This window comes from Dermacentor variabilis, chromosome 5 (genome assembly GCF_050947875.1).
Source record: "Dermacentor variabilis isolate Ectoservices chromosome 5, ASM5094787v1, whole genome shotgun sequence".
NCBI classification, from domain to species: Eukaryota; Metazoa; Arthropoda; class Arachnida; order Ixodida; family Ixodidae; genus Dermacentor; species Dermacentor variabilis.
In genome coordinates, this window is record NC_134572.1 from 166473126 (window position 1) to 166486777 (window position 13652).

At 44.9% G+C, this 13652-nt stretch overlaps 1 protein-coding gene across 1 annotated transcript in view; it reads left to right on the forward strand.

Annotated features, from left to right (window-relative positions):
* The window catches only part of LOC142583308 (sperm-specific sodium:proton exchanger-like), a 75132-nt gene extending 63913 nt beyond the window's left edge, over positions 1-11219 (forward strand). Inside the window, exons 22-24 of the mRNA XM_075693726.1 lie at positions 1573-1710; positions 4941-5138; positions 10638-11219. Coding sequence (XP_075549841.1) covers positions 1573-1710; positions 4941-5138; positions 10638-10811 — 510 coding nt within the window. The 3' untranslated portion in view covers positions 10812-11219. The remainder of the gene's footprint in view (positions 1-1572; positions 1711-4940; positions 5139-10637) is intronic.
* Positions 11220-13652: the final 2433 nt, after the last annotated feature.

A 13652-nucleotide genomic window follows, 5' to 3' on the forward strand; every position in this document is an offset into this window, starting at 1 on the left:
GGAATTTATTTCCGAGAAAGTAGCAACTCGCAAACTTTCTGCGTGTCATTACAATTTAGCAAACCTCACGTCACAAGCGAATTCGAGGACGCGCAGTGTGTATTGGCAATAACTGTGTTTTATTGACCATGCATAGAGTCCAGCTTTGGATCAGAAGCAGCCACAAGGCGCCAACCTACTACGATGAACAGAACAAACCTATCCAGCTTCGCTTTAATTCTGCCGCATTCTTATGGTTGTTCGTAGAAAAATTCACCAGAGCTTTCCACTTCTAGATCATTTGTTACACACGTACTTTTGCATGTGTAATAGCACGCCTTAACTAATTGCAAAACAGCAAATGGGGATGCTGTTGTGGCGTCTCATACTACGGATTGTCCCTGATCATTCTAGAAAGGTAATTTGTCATTACAATAGCACCCAAAGAACACATTGCTTAGAATGCCGCACATTGTGTATGGTTTAAGAACGATTTCTCCCGCACAGATAAAAAATAATTTTATGTTTTGCGAACAAGGTTCCCGTTAGTGCACAAACAAGTCTTTTTCGCCGTGGTATTGGTCAGGGACAAGATTTAAAATGGTTGTACTATGACTTTACCTGGCCGGACCTCCAGTCAAACCCTTCACTACAATGGAGCAAAGTCATGCTCAAATCAAACATTTATCATATTACTTGCCTATCGTCAATCTGATTGTCTGTAAATTATTTTGTTTTGTTTTCCCCCTAATAATCATATGCATGAGTTCGAGCACATTATATAGAATCTTGCCATACTGTTTGATTTATTCTGCTTGAACATTTGCAAGCCACTCAACAAAAATTTACAGCAGGTAGATTATTATTATTATTATTATTATTATTATTATTATTATTATTATTATTATTATTATTATTATTATTATTATTATTATTATTATTATTATTATTATTATTATTATTATTATTTCGCCGCACAATTAGGCAAATAACGAAATCGGGCTAGTGTTGCATTGAGCCACATGAATGAGTAGAAAGCCACACTTCACTGCAACGTTTAAGTACGTGATTTTGTTTGGTCAAGTTATTTAGAAAATATCAAAAGCAAACTATTTGTCTAGGCGACATTCACAAAATATCGCCTTAGACACTACCAAAAAAGGGCACATTCATCATTCGCAAATGTGTTCATATACATTCCCACAAAACAGAATAAGCAACATTCTCTTTACTAACAAGCATAGGTCGGCATGCTCACTCATGATTGGACTCACTGAGACCCAGACCGACCCGTGAGCTCGGCTGTGTCGAACTTTGGCGACTTTAAGTCCGAGTGAGCCAGGCTGAGTAGGATTTTGGTGGTACGACGTCTGAATGAACCGCGAGAAAAAAATTAATTTTGTGCCTGGGTTTGAACGACTTCTCTATATTTTGCCGACCTAAATAGAAAAACATTGGTTACGCTCTTTAACGTTGCTTTTTAGTCCTAACGTAGTTTTGATAGTAAATAACGTAGTTTCAATAAATAAGGGCCCTGGAGCAACCTTCGCACGAAATAACCACTGATTTTTCTAGGTGTCTTTTTTTCCTCAGGGTTATATGATCCCAAGAGAGCGAGTGATGGAAGCTATAGGAATCTTCACGAACGCACCGAGTTTTCTATACGACATCTGGGCATACATTGCGAGAAATATAGGACTCTTGGTTCTACAAACACATCCCAAATACCAGGCAAGTAGTATATCACGATCTTAGGCGTACTTATGTTAGTGAAATGTTGTCCACAAAATAATGTTCAGCTTCAATTTAAGGCATGGACATTAGTAGCACACGAATTAATAACGTGGCATGATGATTTGGATGAAGCGTGCAGACAAGGATAGGTCAGATGCGGCCTATGATTACAACCAACAGGCGTTTCGTCTTGTAACGGTGTCACAACTACACTTCTCATCGAGATCGGGGCTGATCCGTATAAAGCCAGATGCTACTGCACGGTCACTGTCGCATCGTGATCGTGATCCGACGATCGCAATCTGCGAATAGCGAATTTGTTTCTTGATCACAATCGCAGGCTAATGTATGCGCCCTCTAGCGCAATATTCTGGAAACACAAAAGAAATTAAAGGCAGCTCAACAAAGAACATTTCAAAACACTTTTATCAGCAACAATGAGCTGCAAAATTAAATTATTGTCCAAATTGTCCAGATAAAGAACTTATAAAGCATATTAGAGGCATTTTACTAGTGCTTTTTTCCCACTAACGCCACGTGATGCCCTTTATCTGACCCAAGCGCTATCGGGGTCGTTGAACCGTGCAGCAACGACCGTTGTTGATGCCGGTCAAGAAATCCAATCCAGATCGGCCCCTATCGTTATCAGAAGTGTACGGGTGAGAACGGTATTATACGTGCTATCTTTTCTGGGAGTTGCAATACAAAATCATGCTCAAAGAGACATAGTTGTCGAATAATTCCTTTTCTTAGCACATGCAGTTTAATGCGCGAAATTCCAGCACTTGTTGTTTCAATACGTTGCTCGTAGACAATCCGTACACGCGTTGGCCAGAAGATTTACTTTCTGATTTCGAGTAACTGCAGTAACATCGGCCAAAGTAAGCGCTGCAGAATACTGTCGATACGTCCCACTGGTAAAGGCAAGGGGACGGAACTCACCGTAAGTGCAGCTGGCAGCATGAGACACTGCTGACTAGTGCAGAGTTCTAAATGCCTCTAAAATCGCCACCTGTCCCTATATACTGTTGCGCTCGGGCGCATGCGTCTGTCCTCACCAAGCACCGAAGCCGGGCGAAACTGTGAAATAGCGTGATAATGTGCAGTGACGCATGATTGTTGTATACGAGACGTTGTGTTTCCCTCTGCATTCGTCACGGCAAGGCTTTAAAGAAGGATAGCGGAGCCACGTCGAGGGCATTCTGTGCATCTTCCGGTGGCAGTTATGCCGGATTAAAGACGTTCTTCTTCGTCCGGCGTCGTGTTCCTGACTCGGCTCGGAGCCCTACTCGGCCAAAATCAATACCCATGACGGCGCCACTGCTCCATTATCTATGCATCCTGTGCACCATGTGTTCTGTAGTACGAATATGGATTGGTGATTCGGTTTAGATATAAACACACTCAGAGCACTTCCTTGCACAGGTAAGTCAGCAAATCAGAACTCTTCTATAACCTTAGTATCCAGCCCCCAGAGCCTAGGAACTCGCCGGCTTTCACTTTGGCTACTCTCCATCGTAGACTGCCTGGGTTTGAGCGAGGGATTTGATGCGATTTGATTTGCATGAGAGATCTTGATGTGAAAGCAACTGCACGACTTTCGCCAACTGATTGTTCTTGTAGAAGTAGGACTTTCTCCAAGTGACTGTTCTTGTAGAAGTACGGACGCAAGCTCGTATGGCTCCAAATTTGAGGCATCCCGAAAACACGTCGAATCTCATGACTGCACATGCCGCAGCCAGAGTTTTTTTTTTCTGGATGTATTTCCGCTCTGCCATAGTAAGTGATTTTGGTTTGAAAGCAACTACACGTCTTTCATGATCTGATTGTTCTTGTAGAAGTAGGGCCTTCGCCAATTGATTATTTCTGTACAACTACGGAGGGAAGCTCCAATGGCTTCGAAGCCATAGAACAATTCTACGGCTTCTACTCCTTCAAGAATTCGAGATATCCCGCGCTGGAAAACTTCCGAGGCATACTTAATCCCCAATGGTAGGCCAATACAATACAATACAATACAATACAATACATACAATACAATAGCACCCGAACGCACCAGATAGAATCCAACTTGCGCATTTAGCGTGGACAAGAATGTGACGGGTCTAACCTGCCCACAATCACTTGGTCCACTCATGAGATTAGGTTACGCTGACGTAGGACCCCATGCTAAGTTTTGTCAAATCCATGGGCAGTTGAACGCCAATGGACTTCTCAAGAGCAACAGTTAGTCCTGCCTTCTATGCCGTTGATTTTCCACTCGACAAATCGCGCCATCTCGTTCCAGTTTGTCTAGTTCAGTTTTCACCAGACGTAAAAGTGGTTAAATAATTCTTCTTAGCACGTTGGAGAAAAATGGCACAACTCCGTGCTTAATGCCAATGTGGTATGCATCAGACATTGTACCCAAGCCAGAGAAGAGCGAAGCGGCAGGTTGTGGTGTAGCTTGAAGCGTCACAGTTTTACGCTCATCGATTACGGCGTTGACAAAATGGATGATGCCGACATCGATTATCAGTGCTCCACCAAATGCAGTCGTATCGATACCACCAATGACGTATAGTTGTTGTATCGAGTGACTATGCGGTAAGTCAAAGCCGCAGAAGACGTACCACTGAGCTTGCCTGCAACGTCCAATACCGAAAAGATTATCGCTTTCTGGGCTGGCTAACGGCGCAGGACTTCCCAGAAACGACTGAGGGATGACGAACCGGTCGACACCTGAATCCACTTAGAAGAGAACAGCATGTTTCTTGACGCCCACACTTGTGCAGCGTTCGAAAAGCCTGTTTTATTTCGCGACCTGTATCTTTATGCTAATTAGGCCATCACTGTCATTTAGAAATGTCATTCAAGTGGCATCTGCAAGTGCCACGCGCGTGACAGCTGAGAAATTGACGCTGTATCCTCTATGGTGGTAACTTAAAAAGGAATTGATATGATTTTAGCTAGTTAGCATTTCATAATAAACGCGATGTGGTGTCTTGTCCTATTTTATTCTATATTTAATTCCACCAAGAAATTTGTCTAAACAGCAGAAAATTATTCAAAATATTTTTGTGGATTCCACTGCCATTTGTGCGGAAAATGTGCAGATTTGCGCGAAACAGATTTTACTTAACATTTGGGGCCGGGTATAACTTTCTTTTTTGCTTACATTTAATTCATTTTTTACACGCGTCAAGGAATGCATTTCTTATTTTCTCCCTCTTCCTCGCCCTACACAGACATGGCCGCTTGAGAAGATCCAGCGTCGCTTGGACTCCTTCCTAATGCCCAACTTGGAGATCGCGACTAAGTTCATTCTGACGCCTGACATCCACGATGTCATTCTGATTCAGGGCGTCGCTATTGACAGCGAGACGCAGGAGTACCTGATTGGTCCCATGTACGTGCCTCGCACCACTCGCAGGCTCAGCTTCCCGGTAAGGCGACAAGCGCCATTCAAAAGGATACTGTACTCGTAGCGCCGTCACTCCCGCAATCGTCTCGTGGGAACCTTGATTTAGTCCGTGGTGTACGCAGCGGAAATTGTTTAAGTATGCGCGTTTAATTGGAACTTAGCTATTACAACAACATAAGTAAGTGTAAATGTAGCTGAAAAAATTGGCAGAATCCATCTTGGGATGGGGGGGAGATGTCGACGGTAATGCGCTTACCATTGAACCAATATAGCAATGCAAAATATTGCTGCCGTTGAAACTAGTTACGCGTGCGGCGTTTACTGCAGTGGGGCTTCTCTTTCACGCTTCCTTAAGAACACTCGGCGCCATCTAGCACCGCTGACGAAAAACCTGTGTGTGGCCTCCGAAATGCGTGGCGCACCGGTGCATTCGAATGCTTAGACACGCATCATGCGGCCACAGGGCTCCTCTCTCGGGGTTCTTCTTGGGCACGCTGCGCCATCTAATGGCGCCACCGAGTAGTCCGCGCGAGGCCTCCAAGACGAAAAGCGTGGCGTGCTGGTGCCTGCGAATGTTCAGAATTGGCCCTTTGCTGGCCGCCTACTTAGTGGCACTCGGTGACCTAAGTTGGAGAGGGATTCATTGAACAGTGGCACATAACACAGTGCATTTTTGGCGCAACCTACTAAAGCGTCGGGTTGATGTCCTTGTGAGGTAGGTGTGATTTCACCCAGCATCGGAGAAACACTAACGCTCTATTTCATCATTGTAGAGTTTTTGTCGTTTGCTGCACATTCTGAATGGCACATACCTAGTTACTCAACTTGGCGTCAAATAGGTTCATTCAAGAGTGGCACTCACCTACTAGTACATACCCAGTGACCCAAGTTGACATCGAAGAGGTTCACTGAAGACCAGCACCAACTGAGCTGTACATACCTAATGCTGCCAAGTCGGTGTCAAAGAGTCTCATTGAACAGTTGTACCTACCCAGTCCCATGTCTGCAGTGATCCATGTCAGCGTGAAAGAGGTTCGTTGATTAGTGCCACACATGTACACATTGCCGCGTGTGAAACAAGTTGGCCCGGCAGTTGGTTTCGAACCCTCTTCCATCGGTAGAGCAGGCTGATGCACTAACCATTCGACCATACACATTGGCCTACGTAGGCGGGGAAAACGGTTCGATGCAGACGTGTAGAGAAAGCCCCCTGGAAAATGCGTGAAATACCCAAGGATTACTTACACTATAAAAAAGTACCTTGATGAACCACGTCTTTTTCACTTCCACGAACGTGGCCCAGCCTGCTGTATACAGTCAGAATATTCTCCTAAGCTGTGGCCTTGGATTGAGTTCTTTGGAATGCAGCACGTCGTAGACGCCCGTACATTTGACATACATTTCCCTTCTCTCTACGACGTGCAGATCTAGTAAGCAAGCAATGCTCGCTATGCTGCTCCATCGCTCTCTTAATGCACTTTCGCCCTCTCCGGTGATGTACAGACGAACTGGACTCTAAAGGGAAATGCGGTATTGTCCGTCCTAATTACATCCTGAGGGATCGCGCCATTTGACATCGCTGCAATATGTTTACATGTTCTTTGTAAAAGTTATTTACGCTAATTTTGACGGAGTTTCTTTGCCTAAAAGTGCTTTAAAAGTAATTGTGCACACGCGAATGTGCAGGTCTAACGATATCATGTTCCTGTTCGTTAATACATGAGATTTCAAGTTCTACATTACGGTTGGCTCCGCGTGCACATTTTAGGAAAAAGCTAAATCTGCACAATTTTCTACGCTCTTGATCATACACTGCCGTGTCAGTTGACATGCTTGTGCAACAAGTCTTAGCTTTGCGTAAAGTGTCTTTGTATAGAGATTTAACTGCACGGTTCCCATAGAACAGCCGCTGAAAATGCACTCAATATGAGCAAAAACATGCAGTTGGCTGGACGCAGCATTACTAGCATAAAGGCTTACTAACTCAGGCACCTAGATGCCGCCATAAGACACATGACGTACCTCCATAAATTACTGTTAACGTGCCACAATTTTACTGTGCAAGAAATAAAATCTGGTATTGCATCAGCAACGAACGTGTTAAAATAATCGCGTAAGCTTCCTTTCTTCTGTCATGTGGCGGAGGAAATAATTTCATTTTGTACTGTTGTAAGTGAGCGCAACAAAGTTATCTCGGTCACTAAAATGACCCGAAGTACAACCTGCTGTCTAAAATTTGTCCGTACATATTTTTTTTAGAAACACTGTACAGAATTTACAGCGAGGTGATTTTAACTGGCACTATCGATATGTACAGAATTTACAGCGAGGTGATTTTAACTGGCACTATCGATATCTTGCTGATTGTCAGTATTACATCAGTATGAATGTTAAAAAGCATTTCGGATAGATACAAAAAGCTGATATTGATTCTTTTGTTCTCATATTGATGACAGCAAAAATAGAGCAGTAACGCTATTATGAAATGCAAATAATCGTTGCAAGCATATGTGGGAGTTAATAATCAGTTTTAAGCCCTCTGATGCAATGAAAAATATTTATGAAATGTGATAGAGATACAGATATACGAAAAAGATATAAACCAACTCGTCAAACTTTTCGTCGAACATTGTAGTTTCACATTACTGCTCTGGAATTACGGCTTCATGGCATCACACTAAAGGACCTGTAAATGAGAAAAAAATTGTGTTTTATAAATTTTGCATGGCACCTTAAAACGTAAACGTCCCTGCTAAAAGCCATTTGCCAGTGATATGTAAGATGGTTAACTACACCGTTTTCACGCGGTGTGTCTTACATAGGGAAAAGTGGTCGATGTAATGATCGTTTACGAGAACAAGCGTACTCGCTCATGGGCTCAGTCGCAAGTCACGTTACGGATCACCGTAGAAACTGTGGATGCCCCCTTTACCTTGTAAAATGTACGCACCTGGGACCATACCCAGATCGACGTGCACGTGAAATGCATGGGGCTTTTGTAAAACACGAGCATGATTATTCGTCTTTAAGTGTGCCCTCTGTATCCCCACATTGCAGTGAAATGCGCTACTTATGAAATGTAACGATAAATTGCAGGCAACAGTTGCCTGTCATATATATGTACATTTTTGTGCCTTTCTGCGCATTAGGATTTCTATATATTGCAACTGAAAATGCAACAAAGAATAGTTGTTCGTCAGCGCTGTGTTCGTCTTCTTTGCTTTCGCCCTGCCCTTCACGCTGTGTTAGAGCACAGCTCCTAGGCGCCCTTTCCTGCGGCGAGCATCGGCGTCACTTGTAACCAGCGAACGAGCACAGTGAAAGCTGAGAGCGAACGCTGCGCGCAGTGGGAATGAAAAAAGAGGTGAGAGCGAGGAGGCGCGAGGAGGAAAGCGGCAAGGAGGGAGCAAGGAACCACGAGGCGGAAAGCGGAGAAAGCTATGGCGAAAGGATGAAGACGAAAGCGGAGAGCCGGCGGTGACCACGCGCGCGGCCAGCGCGGAAACAGCACTGGCATGGGCTTGGGACCCACTGCGCATGCGCTACTTGAGCTGCGGCACCGCCGCTACCAGTGGACGCGCTCCAGGCGTTCCCGTGTTCGCGCTTTCCTTCTGAAGAGTGAACGAGGCAACCGGTGGAAATGCTTCGCCTGCCGCTGCTGCTAAACGAGCTACCCGAGCAGAGATTCAGTGCCACCGCCGAGAGCACACTGTTATTCAGAATCTAATTCTTCTTCAGAATATACCACGAATTCAAAACACCTAAACAGCTGCGCTCAAAACTCGCATTAGTGAATATCGTAAACGTCGGTAAAGTATTGTGTACCCTTCATCAGGATACAGAGGCTCCTCTAACTAGAGATGAAGTAAGAAGGGCCTTGCAAGACATGTCCTCGTAGAAACAGTTGGGAGGAGAAGCTGAAATACCAGAGATGTAGTGCACCAGAGAGATGTAAGGATGCAAAGTTTATACTAATACATAAGGTTAAGGGAGAGGTTAAAAGATTCAAGAATTATAGGCCCATTAGCTTGCTTTCATAGTGTAAAAAATATTCGCCAAGAGAGGATCCACTAAAGTAGGTTAATACTTTATTCTTCTAAGCAAACAGGCTCCTTTCAGGAATAAATTGTCTATAATGTATCACCTCCACGCCATTAACTAGGTAATGAGATATAAACTTACCTCTTTAATGCTGTTCACTGCATGCTTAGACGTATTCAAGCTATTACACTGAGAAGGCTCAGGAGTGAGGATCAACGGCGAATATCTCAACAACCTTCGATCTGCAGACGGCATTATCCTGTTCAGCAACATTGGTGATGAATTTCAACAAATGATTGGGGACGTTAACCGAGAAAGTGTAATTGTAGGGTTCGGACTATTATGCAGATGACAAAGGTAATGTTTAGCAGCGTGGCATGGGACAATGATTTTGTGATCGCCAGTCAGCCACTATAGTCTGTACAGGAGTACGTTTATCTAGGGTAAATACTCACAGGGGTGTCTGATTATGAGAAATAAATTTACAGAACAACAAATCTGGGTCGGACTGCAAGGGGCAGGATTTACAGCATCCTGACTGCGAGATTACCCTTGTCCTTGAAAAGAAAAGTACGCGATTATTGCACTGCACCAGTGTTAACATAGCGGGTAGAAACTCGGGGGTTAAAAAGGAAGCTCGAGAACAAGTTAAGGACCACGCGCACAGCGATGAAACGATAAATACCAGGCGTGACGTTTAGATTCAGGAAGAGCGCGGTGTGGATCACCACGCAAACAGGGATAACCGATATTCAATTTGTCATTAGGAGAAAAATAAAGCTGGGCGGATTATGTGATGCGTAAGGCATGTAACCAATGGATCAGTTGCAGAATGGGTGTCAAAGGAAAGGAAGTACCCAGTCGAGGATGACAGAAAATTAGGTGAAACGATGAAACTACGAAACTTACAGGCGCAATGTGGAATTAGCTAGCGCAAAAGAGGGGAAATTGTAGATCGCTGTGAGGCGCCTCCATCCGGCCCGGGGACATAAATATAGGCTTCTGATGATGATGACCCTTGATGAAATACTTTTTGGTTATTTTTCTTGTCCACTGAACCTGGTGCCAGCCAATGTATGGCCTATCCACCAGAGTGACTGCCGCCATTTGACTGACACATTTGGCTGCAACTGCAGCTTATATAACAGTAATGTTTACCGAGAAAAGCTGCCAGCGAAGCTAAGCACGAAGGCGAGCTTTCTGGTAGAAACGCAGCCTCTTGCGTGGGCCGATCCCAGAGTTAGTGAACTGTCAAGACAAAAAAAATTACATCTGTTTCGGGTTTCTCTTATTGTTTCGCACTATTAATATTTAAGCCATAGAGGATGCAACATAAAACGCACGCGCTGTCGGTGTTTTGTTTCATGACGTGTGTTTGTGGGCTGTCATATTCAAATGACTAGAAGAAACGCTCGTGTTTGGCCACGTTTACGTTAAGTTTAGAAATTCTATTCACTTTCATGCGTGCATTGCTTTGCAGGGCATCTTTCACGACCGGGTGAGACCTGTGGTGATAGTGATGGCAGATAAGCGCTACCGTTTGCCCCAGGAGATAGACTGGCTCCAGCGCAACGAGGGTGCGGAAAACAACTACGAGGAATACATGAAGCAAGAATTTGGAGAAGAGCAGATGTACATCCAGGAGGACTTTTGACCTGGCCCTTGGTCACTCTTGTACCTGCACGAATTCGGGCAGAGTTCGTGTGAATAATGTACGCAGAAAATTAAGCGTGATAATTTGCTAAGGAAACTTTTGTTTACTCCCGAGCAGCAGTTTCTTTTTACGTTTTCTTAAATCCAGTGAAGATGTCTGTGAGCTTTGGTTTGGAACTTGATTTGTTCGAATGTTTACCTAATCAAGTGAGAGCGTGTGTGGCTTTTGCCTTGGAACTTTCTGCATTTTTCTAACGGCCTTCGCGCTTCGTATCTGATTTCTCATTGAATTGTACTCTGGCTCAAAGAGCGAGGAAACATGAAGCTGCGTTTCAAAAATGAATGCCAATTGAAGAACCAAGCAGTAGAAATGGTTCAGTGGTACCAGATAAAACCAAACATGTTCTGAAACGCTCATTGTATGGTTCTGGTTTCTTTCTATGTTTCTATATTGACACAATTTTGTCGATGGCTTCTTGATCCGTATACACAGTGGCGTAGCTAGGTCGTCTGGCACCCGGGGCCCATAGGTCTTCTGTCAACCCCCTCCCCGGGTGTAGCTGGCGGAAAGAGGGGTGTCTTCAGACGCATATGACACCCCCCCCCTCTCTGGCCCCTTGCACCCGGGGCCCACGGCCCCCCGGCCCCCCCCTGTTGCTACGCCACTGCGTATACATCAGTTCCCAATTTTTCGCAAGTCAATAAGAACGCAAATGATGGCTCCCAACGGTAAATTAGTGCGCAAGCGTACAAAACTAGTAAGGGTTAGCCTAAGTGGTGGTGCATCGCAGGCGTAATGACGAAAATGAGGATTGGGATCCCACCTCCGGCAAGCATTTTCATCTACTTCAGTGGCAAAATTTGGTGAGCTTTAGTGAGCAAATGAGAATGGTAGGCGGTAAATTGTGCAATGTAATTGAATATGCTATATTGGCAAATTAAATGCACAGATACCATTTGTCATTTACAGCACCAAATCGCGCGATAAAAGTCTGTGTTCATTAACAAAGCACAGCGGTAAGCCCGTGTGCGCATGGCAGTAGATATGGCAGTGGGAAGTTAGGCACTACAACAGGTTGAAAATGATATATTCGCAAAATCAGGCTCGGTCGCAGTGAAACAAAGTAAAGTCGATCAGAGGAATTGGTAGGACAGTTTTTTCGAGTGGCTATTTTTCATTGATCTATTTCAAATGCGTAAGCATTTCTGTCGTTACCCAGTGTGGAAACTGACCGTCCGTCCCTCTTTCGCGTAAAACGATCGCTTTCAAGATAGAGCCAGCCAGCTGTGGAAGAAGACGAAGATGAATGCGGTGCGAGCAGTGGCACGGGCACGTCTCTGTGACCATATGACGTGTACAATCAGGCACACGCCACAACTGTGGACCAGTCATGGCTTCGGATCGTAACATCTTCAGTGCACCTGATGCCCGCACCTGCAGTAGTTTGCTTGCCTCATCAGTTAACGGTGCGCCACCTTCCGCAGCAGTTCGTGCTACCGCAGCGCTTACGCATTTACGCACCATCACCCAGTTTAAATACACGATCAGCAACAAACCCACGAACAACCAACCAACAAAAGACATTGCACCTAATAAATGTTGCATGGATTTCCTTCAGTTCCTACATCTGCCTCGTCATTGCACCCTACCTCCACATTCGCTGCGGGCTCTCTATAACACGAGAGAACATTGCTTCTACTGGCCTCTTCTACGTCGTCTCGGGCAGATTTCACTTCACGTTTCGGCGTTGAAACCACGCTTCTCCCTTTCACAATTATTTGAAGGGCATTCCTGCAATTATACCAAACACACCAGCGCACGACCGCTCAATATCACGTCGTTACTACGAAATGCTTACGCATCCTTCAGAGGACTCCCTGAGGAGATTCTACGAACCATCTTTCTCTTTTTACATTGGGGGTCGGCGTGTCGTTAGGGGGCGAGTCATCTCCATAAGTATCGCGATGTTCTCGTTCGGCAGTTGCATGTGGGTTTCCAGTACAGCTAGGGCTTGCTCTTTGCGCAGGACTCTCGTGAATGTCTGCAGGAAGCCGCTGCAGAATAGATCCCATCACTTGGGCCGATTCTGCGGTCTCAAACCAAGTCCTGGCGGCGTCTTTTAAGGCGAAGTGCACATGCCGTAGCTTGCCGTGGGGCTTCCAGTTATTGAACGCAGCGACCCTTTCGTATGTTTCCAGCCAATTATCCGGTTCTTCATATGATGTTCCCCGGAAAGTCGGTGGCTCCCTGGGCCATTGCCGCACGATTAGGGATGCTGGGACTGCCATTGGGGTTGTGGACTTGGGTACGATCTTGGTTGTCGGAGGTAGAAATCCGTGTTCCGGGAGCAGGGGCTGTAGCCTGCGGCTTGCTCGCTGGTCCGGGACAACGTTGGTGTTGTCTTCGGGTACGGGCTTGGATCACGGCTTGTCTGGGGCGCCCGGTACATGAACGCAAAGCACCTCAACCAGATGTCACGTGCTAGTGACAGTCAAGAACAGTAACTAAACTTCAAGTGGTGAAACTGACTCTTTTGATTTATTTAACGACAACGTCAAAAAGACATTAAAGAGGGGAGTAGTTGCAGGTAAACGATTTGGTACAAAAAAATGTCGTTCCAGTTTCTACAGTACTAGCTGCTACAATAATACGGTAAACAAGAAAACAGTAGTAATGCCTTACACAACATGCCTTCAAAGTAAAATGCAAACTTCCTGCAGTTATTGACATCTTCATCACATGATGACTTAAAACAATGCAGTTATTTCACTCAACATCTCAGAGTCTTGAATGCTAAGTATCTGTTCTGTCTGATCATGTTATTCAGCTTGATCACTATTC